This window comes from Cydia amplana, chromosome 8 (assembly GCF_948474715.1).
Source record: "Cydia amplana chromosome 8, ilCydAmpl1.1, whole genome shotgun sequence".
NCBI lineage: Eukaryota > Metazoa > Arthropoda > Insecta > Lepidoptera > Tortricidae > Cydia > Cydia amplana.
Window position 1 is genome coordinate 18,910,935 of NC_086076.1, and position 12,558 is coordinate 18,923,492.

The 12,558-nt window shown below is 36.2% G+C and overlaps 1 protein-coding gene across 1 annotated transcript in view; it reads left to right on the forward strand.

Annotated features, from left to right (window-relative positions):
* LOC134650137 (lachesin-like) overlaps window positions 1–11,659 on the forward strand; it is a 113,242-nt gene extending 101,583 nt beyond the window's left edge. The window contains exons 9-11 of the mRNA XM_063504984.1: window positions 2,258–2,320; window positions 5,657–5,800; window positions 11,567–11,659. Coding sequence (XP_063361054.1) covers window positions 2,258–2,320; window positions 5,657–5,800; window positions 11,567–11,643 — 284 coding nt within the window. The 3' untranslated portion in view covers window positions 11,644–11,659. The remainder of the gene's footprint in view (window positions 1–2,257; window positions 2,321–5,656; window positions 5,801–11,566) is intronic.
* The last annotated feature ends 899 nt before the right edge of the window (window positions 11,660–12,558 follow it).

Below are 12,558 nucleotides of genomic sequence, written 5' to 3' on the forward strand. Positions count from 1 at the left end.
ACGTACTTCGTTTCTTATTTCGTATAACAGAACGTTATCTTGGCTCGTGAACTCCGAATCCGTATCGTCATCTTCCGGGCCTGGCAATGTGGTCGAGGTACGTTTTAGTTTTCTGGAGGGGGTCGAACAGGTCTGGCATGTCCAGGCTATTGAGTCAGTGGACAACAGTACGTTAAGCTGCTCTGTGGTCAGCGAGGCGCATGATCCATTAGCATGTAGCCATTTACTACATTTGCTACATTGCGCGCCAGGCGCTTTCTTTGTAATGTTTTTAGTACATTTCGCGCATCTGTTAGCCATCGTTTGCTTGTTTTGGTTGCTAAGGTCACAAATTCTAGGAAAAACACTCGAATTCCTTGGGCAACGGCGGTTCACGTCTTCGCGCCCAAAACGTCTTAAGTCCGGCAGATTTAGAAGCCGCTTACGCGTTTCACTAAGAACGGTATAGATTTTTGTGTTATTTTGTTTTATATTACATAGATTTTAAACCACACTAACTTTAACTTAATCACTATATCTTTACGAGTATTTTGGTATAACTTTTAATTGGCAATGCACATTTTAGACTGGTAAAATAAATTATTTTAACGGAGCGATTTGAAACGCTGCTTGCGCGCGCGGGCGCGGGGATGTGTGATACGAATCTGAAGTCTGCGTTCTTGTATTTTTGGAAGTATGTATAAAAATAAAGCTAACTTTGGATTGCTACGTACTTAGGTACTGAATCAATGCGACTTTAAGTTTAATTTTACAAAATCGATATAGTTAAAGGTACACTAAACATAGAGTACGGATCTTATTAATTCAGCGAAGCAGGGATCGGACCCGGTTTTTTGCAAAAACTTAGAAATAACCATATTTTTCGAATTATTTTATACTCGAAATGTAGGACTCATTTGTGTTTTTAGGTTACGACTTCGTATTATTAGATTGCCCAATTAGAAATGAAGTAATTAGCAAAGAACGAAAAAATACCGTTTCCGTTCCCATACAAAAAATACCGGTATCCGATCCCTGCAGCGAAGCCTTTAATTATAAGTTCCGACTTGGAAATATAATTTGTATACTGGTAATTTGTTGCCAATTAATTTTACTTACGAAGAACTTAATCCTAAATAACTATAATTTAATTAAAGTAAGCGTAGTAAGGTTACGAAATTATTTGCAGTGAGTTATTTGGTAAATCAAAAATGAACGGGTAATTAATATTTTCTGTAGTTTAATTAAGATTTTCTGTAGTTTGTTTCAATTACTTAGCTTCAATTTATGCTGTTTAATTGCCTTTGTGGTAAAATTTATCTTACGATATATTATTTTGTCATAATTATTTACACATGACGAATCACATCCAAATCGAAACAGAACAAACAAAACAAACAGAACAAAATAAGAGAATGACAATAAGACGTCATAATTTCATAGAAATTTGATATTAATGATGAGTTGATGACATTAACAAACTTTGTCATGGCATTCAGAGTAAGCTTGGACCGACTCTATTTGTCTATCTGTCTTTTATTTCTACTGCGGTACTTCTGTTTCTCAATAAAATGAACGCCATGATATCAAACGCTCGGAAACCGGTTAAATTTCCAAACCGTTATAACCATTTAATATAGGTTTCCGTTATTTTTAAACCGGTTTTTAGACGAGCGTTTACAAAGAGTTCTTACCAAATTAACCGGTTTAGAACAATACAAACCGGTATTTTCCTATGTCGGTGTTATGTTTACGTGGCACACAACCAGCTGACCTTTTGGCGTCTCGTCGCTCGTTGAATAAATCGGGTTATTTAGATTACAATAAAGTTCTTAAAACGTTCGCGTTATTATGAAAGTTCGGAGGAAAACCGAAACTATGTATTTTGGTATGGTAAATACTATGTATTTATATATATATATATATTGATAATAAGTAGTAAGTAGTATTTAATAGATAGTGACTTTTATCTCTCTGTACTGATTTTCTTTTCCGCACCAATTGTAAGTTTCTGTTTGGTCCAATGGTTGACTGGTAAAGAATGCCTTATGGCATTAAGTCCGCCGTTTGTACTTTCTCGTATTGTGCAATAAAGGTTAAATAAATACCGGTATTTTATAAACCGGTTCCGAGCCGTGGTGTTATTTAACTTTACAAAACTCAACTTCGTCTCGGTTTTAACTTCGTCCTGTGAATTTTAAGGACCCTAATTATTATGTACCTGTTGCACAAAAATATACACAGAATTTTAAAAAGTCATTATTCATTTCTGCCACAGAAATCCCGATGCCCTCCACGTCGCCCAAAGCGACGGAAATGAAGAGCAACGCGAACAAAGAACGTGAGTATTATAAAACATTCATTAACATAAGCTTTATGCATATTCTGGATCGAGCATAACAACCGTAAGCCGTTAAATAATATTATTTAAAAAACGACTTCACGACAGAGTTCGAATTGCTGAATAATCAGGGGTAATTTGGCGGGAATCCATATTAATTATAACAAAAATATTTATTAACGGTCCGAGTCCGTGCCGAGGCATCTGCCACTTCGTTTTCTATAGAAAGCACCACGTGATCACCGGTCGCCGGTCATAGAAAACGAAATCTCTGTAATGTCATCACTACATAGTATAAAACAAAGTCGCTTCCCGCTGTCTGTCTGTCCCTATGTATGCTTAGATCTTAAAACTACGCAAAGGATTTTGATGCGGTTTTTTTAATAGGTTGAATGATTCAATAGGAAGGTTTATGTATAATTTGTTAACCCGTGCGAAGCCGTTGCGGGTCGCTAGTTTATTATAAATAGTGGTTTATGTGGCTGCCACATAATGAAAGCCATTAATCTTTGAGCTTATCTTTTTACCAGAAAGTTATTTTTTGCTAGTAATTTGCGGTTATTGAACTCATCATATAGGGTTTATGAGATGTGTGTAGATAAAAGACATTTCACGTTTTCCGTATTCGATGTACGTAATGGGTTCATTATAATGAAACAGGATCGCACGAGCCTCATTATAACCTCTGTCAGGAATATTCGAAATGTTCTAATTTTATGCCAAAATTGTCATATTTAGGCGACTGGTAACTATCTAGTCCAGTAAATCTTAACAACATTTCACGTAACTAAACGGTATGTAAATAACATGAAAATATTTATCTTCCTCAGAAAAACTACTATTATATACAATATTCTTTTCGGAGTAGCAGCTCGTAAAAGCTCTCTTCATTCTTCAAAACCGAATGAGAAAATTGCATTTTATCGACAAGTATGGCAATAGTTATTTGTTTGACAAGTTGTAGTTTAACCCCTCGTGCTAATATTGATACCCGAGCAAGCGAAAGATTCAGGCGCCGTAAGGCGTTTTCTGATAAAAATGTGCATAATATTAATTAATTCATTAAAACTTTCTGATATGAAAATAAAATGTACACTGATGAGCGCATGAGTACAGTTTTGGGAAACTTGATTGACCCAAACTTTTACGATTAGGGCATAGTTTTAACTCATACACAACAAAATAACTAGATATTCATTATATTTGACTACCATAAGACTTGGCAGGTTCATAACTAAAAGCAGGTACAAGTTTAATAACTTACACATTTGCGATCCGCACAGGAAACGGTGAATGATGTTAAAATTAATTAATATTCAAATTACAGCGACGAAATTATTGTATTATTGCATTTGAACATGGATTTAAACGCAAAGCTGAAATGTGCGGTGCGGTAAGTCGATTTTAACGTTTTGACAAGTCAAAATCAGATTCAGTAATCCTTGCGTGTAATGCATTCGTTGCAATTTAAATACAGTTCTAATTGAATCGCGGATTTGCTTTAATTGAGATAAATCATAATTCAATATTTTTAGTTATGTTTGCATTAAAATTGAGTATTTTAATATCCCGTTTAATTTGTGTACTTTAAGCACTGGGAATTTTCAGAGAGTCCAATTATTAATTCCAAACATGATCATTTTGTTTGTTTTAAAATTAATATTCTATAATAAAAGTCAGTTAATTTGCTTAGGTTCTTAAAAATTAACTGCCATAGTGATCACTATTCGACGCGAGAGGCAGCAGCATTTATGATGCATCATTACTGCTGCAGCGTTGCAGCAGCGGGAAACGGGCGATGTCGCTCTCAATCTTCTTGATAAAAGAAGCCTTTCCATAATAGCTTTACTATAAACTTGACGCTCGCTGATCAGCAAAATTTAAACCTTTCATAAATAAAGTTACCCGTTCTTTTAAAATGTTCTTTTTATATTTTACAACGACCTATTGCTTGCTTCAGATAAAAGTAAGTCCAAGTTTTCAATTCCGCGGGCCGCCGAAGTTTCCAACTCGAGATCGACCCCCGTGGAGGGTCTTCAAAGTGTCGTTATGAACTGTGAATAACTCCATTCGGGGGCGATTACGGCTGCATAAAGCCGTCAACGAGGAAACAACGAGGTGTCGATTGCAGTTAATGTCTCAGTCAACGTTTAAGGGTGACGTTGATGACGGACTTCCCTCGTTCTTTCCTACCTTGTAATAATTATACAGGCCTTATGTTACGTTCAGCATTTCAATTGCCTCAGGGTGGAATCATATCTGTCAGCATCGAGCCGCATTTTGTATATGAAGATGCGTACGCCTGCTTTCAGCTTTCCGATGCGTACGCATCTTCATACTAACGAGCGATTTCTCATATACAAAATGCGGCTCGATGCTGACAGATGTGATTCCACCCTCACCCTCACGCAAAGCGCGTATATAATATACAGGTACGTCTTCAAAAGTATCGTTTATGAACTGTGAATAACTCCATTCGGGGGCGATTACGGCTGCATAAAGCTGTCGGCGGGGAAACAACGAGGTGTCGATTGCAGTTAATGTCTCTGTCAACGTTTAGTGGTGACGTTGATGACGGACTTCCCTCCTTCTTTCCTACCTTGTAATAATTATACGAGCCTTATGTTACGTCAGCATTTCAATTGCCTCACCCTCACGCACAGCGCGTATACGTAATCATAAAAAAAGCATGCTACTTCCTGTCTCTCTAAGGGCCACTTGCACCATCCCACTAACCCGGGGTTAACCGGTCAAACCTGGAGTTACCATGATTGATGACCAACCATGATGACCAAACCAACTGGTGGCTGGTTATAATTTGACACTGGGTTAATGGTGTAACCGGTTAAGCCCGGGTTAGTGGGATGGTGCAAGTGGCGCTAAGGAGCGTCCTTACATCAGCTGTTATAGATCATTGTAGGTGCTTTTAGTTTCATTTGTAGATCAGTATGTGTGAATCACAATATTAAATCAGAATATTAAATATGTAATAATTAAAATGAGACCAAAGTTTTAAAATATCATTGAGTTCTTGGAGTCTGATGCTTATCAGAATCTTATAAGCATGATATGTGTATAGAAATAAAAATACATTGAAATGTTATTTTTTTGCCTTTCCGGAAAACTTTCATTTTAGGTTTTACATTTCATTTCCTAAGGATCAAATATGAGAAATCTGGCAATTTAGTCAGCGACGGCGTTATTGGTCGCACTTTAGATATTTGATATGCAATCTTGTACAATCTAGATTGATATTTGGCTCGACATTTGATTAAAATTGAATATTGGTAAGTATTTAGAAAGTCATCTCAAATCCTAACCTAAGGCGTGTTGCAGCGCGCCGGGCGAACGTTACGCGCGCCGGGCAACGAACCGAGGGCACGGAGCGGCCGAGCGTGGTGCGCGCGCAGCTCGATCGCGCGCCCGAGCGCGAGCGCGACGCGCAACACGTGTACCGCGCGCCGCCGCTACACGTCTCAGGTACTCATATTTTGTTTATTCATTGTTGTTTTATGTTGTAGTTCACTCATTTCTAGCCTAAAAATGTCATAGAGAAATAAGTAAGCTTGCTCAGTCTATACATTGATAAATACTCATTTATAATAAGATTAATAAGTTATAAGCGAATTTTGCGAAAACTTGTTTGTAATAAAATTTAAGCTTAATATTTTTAAGTTAGAAATGAGTTTAAAACTTATTGATAATACCTTTTACCATACCTACCATAACAATTATTAATTTTAAAGTAAGGAAATTTATAGAAGAAACTAATACAAAAAAACCAGCAACACCAATAGAGGTAAACAACAGGCGGTCTTATCGCTAAAAAGCTCCAGACAATCTAACTACACCATAAAGACTATACTAACTAACAGCCATACTCAACCTTTTTTTATGAGGGCCACAAAGACGGTTTTGTCTTGTAGCCCCGGGCCGTAAGATGAGTTTTCTTAAAGGTAACGTTCAGATGGTAAAGTTATATGTATCTATACCAGGATCACCTGGCAGGTTAAACTAAAAAATCCCGGCGGGCTATAGGTTGAGTACCGCTGCTATAGTTAGAACTATAGAGACGCGTCCAGGGGTCGGAAACCGGTATTTGCTCCATACAAAAATACCGGTATTCTTCGTTCTTTAAAAATACCGGTTCCGAGCCCTGAACGCGTCATCGCAACTTCGATTTTTGGAGTTCGCTGCACGGTCTGCGTCACGTTTGCATTGGCTAATGAAATAACTTATTTTCTGATAAAATTGCTACGCTTGTCTGTTACGAGTACATGAATGGCTGCATACAGTTTGATTCCAAACTTTTCCTGACTACTGAATGACTATATGTGCCGACGATTGGTAATCGATATTTGGTAAAAACTCTTGATTGTCTGACGTCTTTTCCGAGAGTAGGTATGATTATATAATTAACGACCATAACAAACCGTCTAACTGCTTAGACGACAACGGTTTCACTCACTTGAATTTTTAGTCGCTATTGGCGACATGTTTCGGGCCCTTCGGGGATCCTTCCTCAGGCTCGAGTGCTCGCGCCGACTGCAATTCTTGCACTGAGCGCGCCGCCCGCCTCGTCGCTCGTCGCGCGCGCGCTGACAGGGAAACCGTCTAACTGTTATATTATTTGTTTCATCAGGCCGTTTTATAAAGACATTCTTTCCGCTATCGTTTCTAAAGTTTTTCCTCTCGTATAAAGCTAAAAATCCATAATAATCCGTAGCGCACCTCCGCAGGGCAGGCGCAGGTATTTATTTATAACCGCGACACAAGCGGGCTGCTCAATAATGCAGTGAGTTGTTACAAAGAAGCGGTAAGTAAAGGTTTGCGGAGTACATTATAGGATTGTGTTAGGGTTGCCTGCCGGGGGTTCTGCTCGGAGCAATTTACCGGTGGATTTTCGATGCATTAATGTAGGAAGTTTCATCTTAAGAATTTACAGGATCATCTTAAGAATTTACGGGAGTTCTTGCGTAAAGTAACATGAGCAAATTCATATCACTTGTGGCCAAGTTTTAAAATTCAAAATTCTTTATAGTGAATCAGGAAACATTATTTATATGTCGCCACAGGAACCTTTCAGAAAATTCCGGCAAAATAGTTTCTTGCAATGTCTATCTAAAACAACTTTTGTTAAAAGAGTCGTTAAATGTCAAGGTGTCGATATCTAAATCAAACACATAATGGTATTCTCAAATTACGTTTTTAAAATGCAAATAATGCAACATTTCTACAAAATAGACCGTTACAACAGTCTTATCTATTCTGAACAATAGACAATTTCCTGGATAAAAAGAATGACGTTCGCCGCCGTATTACTGCCGCGATTATGACCTTCATACCATCAAAGACGTTCACTTTCACTTTTTAGAATATTAAACTCCAAATTGTCTAACTTAAGCACTAGGTAAGGTACCTACCTAGTTCATAATAAATCGAAACATGTTCAAAAATGAACCAACCTGCATTTTTCCCAAGCTCACTGAATCGGATCATTACATTCCCCTGGCAAAACTGCATTGTCCCTACCGAGCACAACCTTGTTGCATTCTTATATGCATTTAAGCGCATTGCACGTATCGTTCGCCCGTTACTGCAATTACTTACCTTATCGCAACGGCTTACAGTCTTATTTCGAATGCGGTTGGAAATGTTACTGGGAATTCGGAAGTGGTTTTGTTTCTTTGTTCTGCGAGATGGCTGTCATTTCCTAGTACGTGTAACGTGTATTATGTTTAAGCTTTGCTACGTTGCATCATTAGCAGTAAAGTTACATCCCATCAAAAACATTACATGTAATAAAAAGGTGCCAGTCTCGCAACGCTTTTACTACAAAAAAGTTTTGAGATGTAATGTGAAACCAAGTCGGTTATTTTAATCAGTGCCAGGGGGTGTTAAAACCGTATCAATAAGATATCTTTAATTTGTAATACGTATAATGACTTGGCCATCGCACGGCTGCATAATGACAAAAGGATCATCGTCACCTATTAAAAATAATTCTAATTGAACATAACGCTAGCGCTAATTGCAGTTTGAGCATTACACATATTTACGAGTACGGTAAGAGTAAAGCATTATGTGCGATTGCCAAGTCATTATATGTATTACAAATTAAAGATATCTTATTGATACGGTTTTAACACCCCGAGCGTCCACTCAGGACTTACACTTAGGAATTGTTAAATTTGAATCGGGGTCTTGCTTAAGAAGTTTTAAAATCATTTTATATACCTATATATTCCTATATTAGGTAAATGCAAGAAGACTTGCCTTATTTAGAAGTACTATAATTTTATGTTGGCATCGATTTTACGTTTACAAATTTCGTTAAAATTTGGTAAATAGATAGAGGTTATATTCTGTACGTCCTAAAAATCTTCCACTGAGTTACGAAACCGTAGTATCTAAACGGGAAATTACATATTTGTCAAGATTTGGGTTTTTATATATTTACTCCACCCAGAATGAGGAACTCTTCATACCAGACAAATTGTATTAAAATTTAACTAAAAAAAATCAACAACAAGTTAATAATCTGATCAAATACGATTATTGGAATGTAAAGTAGGTACTTATTGTTAGTACCTATTGTAATTATGATGAAAACAAAGAAAAATGCTTGTTCCTGTTCTTGGCTGTAAACTACATTTGAAAAACAGCTAAAGAACAAAATACAATGGATTTCCAACAAAGTGTGTATTTATTTCTTTTAGAGCCGCTTGACTTCCGGCTGCTGTATCAATATCCACTCGGCTGCGCTCAGCTAACATAAAAATATGCGTAAAAATTGTCATGTGAATAAAGAGGAATATGATACAGGCATGACAGCTATCTATGTCTGAGGACCTACCGCAAACACGAAATTTCCTTATTTGCCTCTATCGCTCGAATATGCAAGAGCGATAGAGATGCAGATAAGGTTGTTCGATGTTTAGATGTTGGAGGAAGGATCTTGGCTTCAATGGTATCTTGATCCGTTACGTCGACTTTTTCTGGCATATTTTATCTGTTTGTTGTGCCTATTTATAGTTCTTCGACACTTGACTTGTTTATCTAAAGGTACCGTTCGGTTTCAGACTGCGCGAGCATTACTGTTGTAGCATTATGAAAATCCATTTTTGACAGCGGGTTTTTTGACATTGCTGCCGACTGCATGAAATGACAATTTTAGTATAAAATTCTTGAGAAACTTACCTATTTGAAGTTTCTTGGAATAATATAGTCGGTAGTATTACTGCCGCAGTATTGCAGCGCGACATTACTGCCGCATGCCTTACTGCCGCAAATGTGAAAGTCTATTCCCGCATTTTTTTTTACATTTGCAGCAGCAATACAGTCGACAGCAATATCGCGCTGCAATACTGCACTAGAAATGGTACACTCTGAATTCTTTATTTCTCTCGATTTAGGTAACGCTGTTCCTTGCTTTCTTTTTCACAACTTCTATAATTTTTCTTACTGAACTCTCTCTTCTCTCAATCTATAAAACTAAAAAATGCAACGAGTTACTCTCGAGTTCCACTAATGCCGTTTCGAATGGTAATGTTTTTAACGGGTGCATTACATTTTTTATAATTACTTTTCATATATTATAGTTTGATATATCGTTATTTTGAATAACGTAAAAATGGCATACTACCGCAATACCTAATTAACGATATACATCATGTTATTATTGGTATAATGGACATAAGGTATATTTACACTTCGTCTAATATACATTGCCATAATTATTACATACTCTAAAGCATACTATTTGTTATAACAAGTGATATCACATAATTATTTGTGTGGCATAATAGTTGCATGACATAAATGGGTTAGGTTAGGTTAGAACTGCGACTCCGCACAAACGAATAACTAACTAGCAAAAGGAGGGTTAGGTTAGGTTAGAACTTTGACCCTCCGTAGAATAAAATACCTAGCAAAAAATGGTTTAGGTTAAGTTTGAACTGCGACCCTCGCAGAATTGAAAACCGTGAAAAAATTGGTTAGGTTAGGTTAGAACTGCGACCTTCCTAGAATAAAAACTTAAAAAGTTTGTAAAACTTTACGTTATCATTAAATGAATATATGACAAAAAATGTTATACAATATATGTATTTATATTTGATAAAATTGTATGAAGTATTACGTTATACAAAAATATATTATAACAAATGTCATTATAAAACATGTATTTATACTAATTAAAAATTATATTACAATAGGCATTATATCAATGACAGTTTAGATGAAATCACAATATAACAAAGGAAACGTATAATATAAATTACATTATAACATATAATAATATATCAAATGGCGTTATAACAAATATATGATAGTTTTTTTTATAATTATATTAAGCATTACACACCCGTTTTTAACTTCCCAGACACGCGTTGCCATTTCCACATACCGAAACTCAACCGTGTTCGGAAGCCTAAAATCACCCCTAAGCGGTGGCTCACCCCAACTACAAACTTATAAACGCACGATCAAATATAATTTCCTCGATAGATCCCTCGATATTTATTCAAACGCTCGTTGCTCCACTAGCTATCGTATTATTTGACTGTTCAAACACTTTTTCCTTTGCCCCGGAAACCGGTAAGAATTGATTGTGGGAGGTCTACTCTGAATATTTATGAAGGCAAAGTGTGTATGCGAAGTCACTGAATCTTTAATCTGCGGGTATCACTCGAAGACGTACTTGCCGATTTTGGGGTAGTCAGGGCATAAAATTTTAAAGTGAAGGTAGAAAGGTTCATACGTTGGAGTTTCGGGGCATTTAAGTTGTCTTCGGCATGTTTGTGGTGAGAGGGTTTAAACGTATTTGAGGGAATTTCGTAAATACGTTCCATTAACAGATGTATCAGCTGATAAGTAGTGTTTCACTTACACGTCTTGCTTCAGTTATAAACTGGACTGAATTGTTATTGTATCAATGATTCTTTTTTTTGTTTTAATGACAGAGTAGTTGAAAGAGAAATCATTTATTAGTAATAGAAATTCACACAGCATTAACTAAATACTATACATGTTGCCTAGTAATTTATATGATGAGTCGACGAAATAAATTTGTAAAGATTTGCCATAGTTGTTCAAGAGATCAGTGCAGTTTTTATTTCGTCAATCTAGATAGAGGCACATACAATTAATTATACAATTGTACTATATAATAATATATGTTGCATAGAACTTTTTTCCTCCAAATACCTATTTGCTTAAATACTGAAGCTTTTTCTCTTGTTACAGGCACTCGAAGCGTCCACTGCTGGCGGCAACCTCTACTTGCTGTAGTCGTCTTGGTACATATCGATCTCGTTGTGTGATTCTTTTATTAAACTCTCATAGATTTTACAACTGATACACATCTCCAGATCCCATAAATTTTCAGTCCACAAATAGTTTGATGACAAGACATGCCTATTCGATACAAAACGAAAATACATATATGTCAAAAAATGACATAGCTGCATTTGAGAGTGAAGGAATGCTAGAAATAGATAGGTTTCACGATGTTTTTCTTTAATGCGTATCAAATAGAAACAGGTTAATATTTTAATCAGTTTAGAAAAGGAACTATTGGTTCAGTTACTGAATAAAATTTTGTCTTCCGTTATTGGTCTTTAACTGCGTTATTTAACTCTTTAAATACCTCCATTTAATTACTTATGTGTACTTAATATATTTACAAAATAAATTTATTAATTTATGTTCACGTAGTGACGAGCAAACACAATACGAGTATGTAAAAAAAAATCTTGTGATTTGTATAAGAAAATTTACATAGGCGACCATTTGAAATAACCATAGAAAGGCTGTCATGCCAAGCTGACTATATCAGATGTTTTGCAAATATTTCGTACTTAAACGTCATCCATCTATAAAAGCGCGGCGTTGGGTGATATACATGTTTCAAGTTCTTGACGAAACTCGTATGTCAGGGGGCTTAGACAAAATGACAATCGTACATCGACAAACTCCAAACGAATAGAAAGAATGTATTGTGATAAATCACGTATTGTTTTAGTTTCCATTGGTGTTTCCTATTAACGACTGTCACCTTAGCTAGGCCCCCGGAGCGGACTAGAAGCTATATCGATAATACCTAGTAGTCTTCTTTATACTCGTATGAACTGTAAAATAATCCGCCCAGTTTTTTAAATTTTGGTTTAAATCCTGGTTCGCGAACGAAATTGTAATAATGGTCAATTTTAACACCGAATGGTTTTCGAGATTTTAAA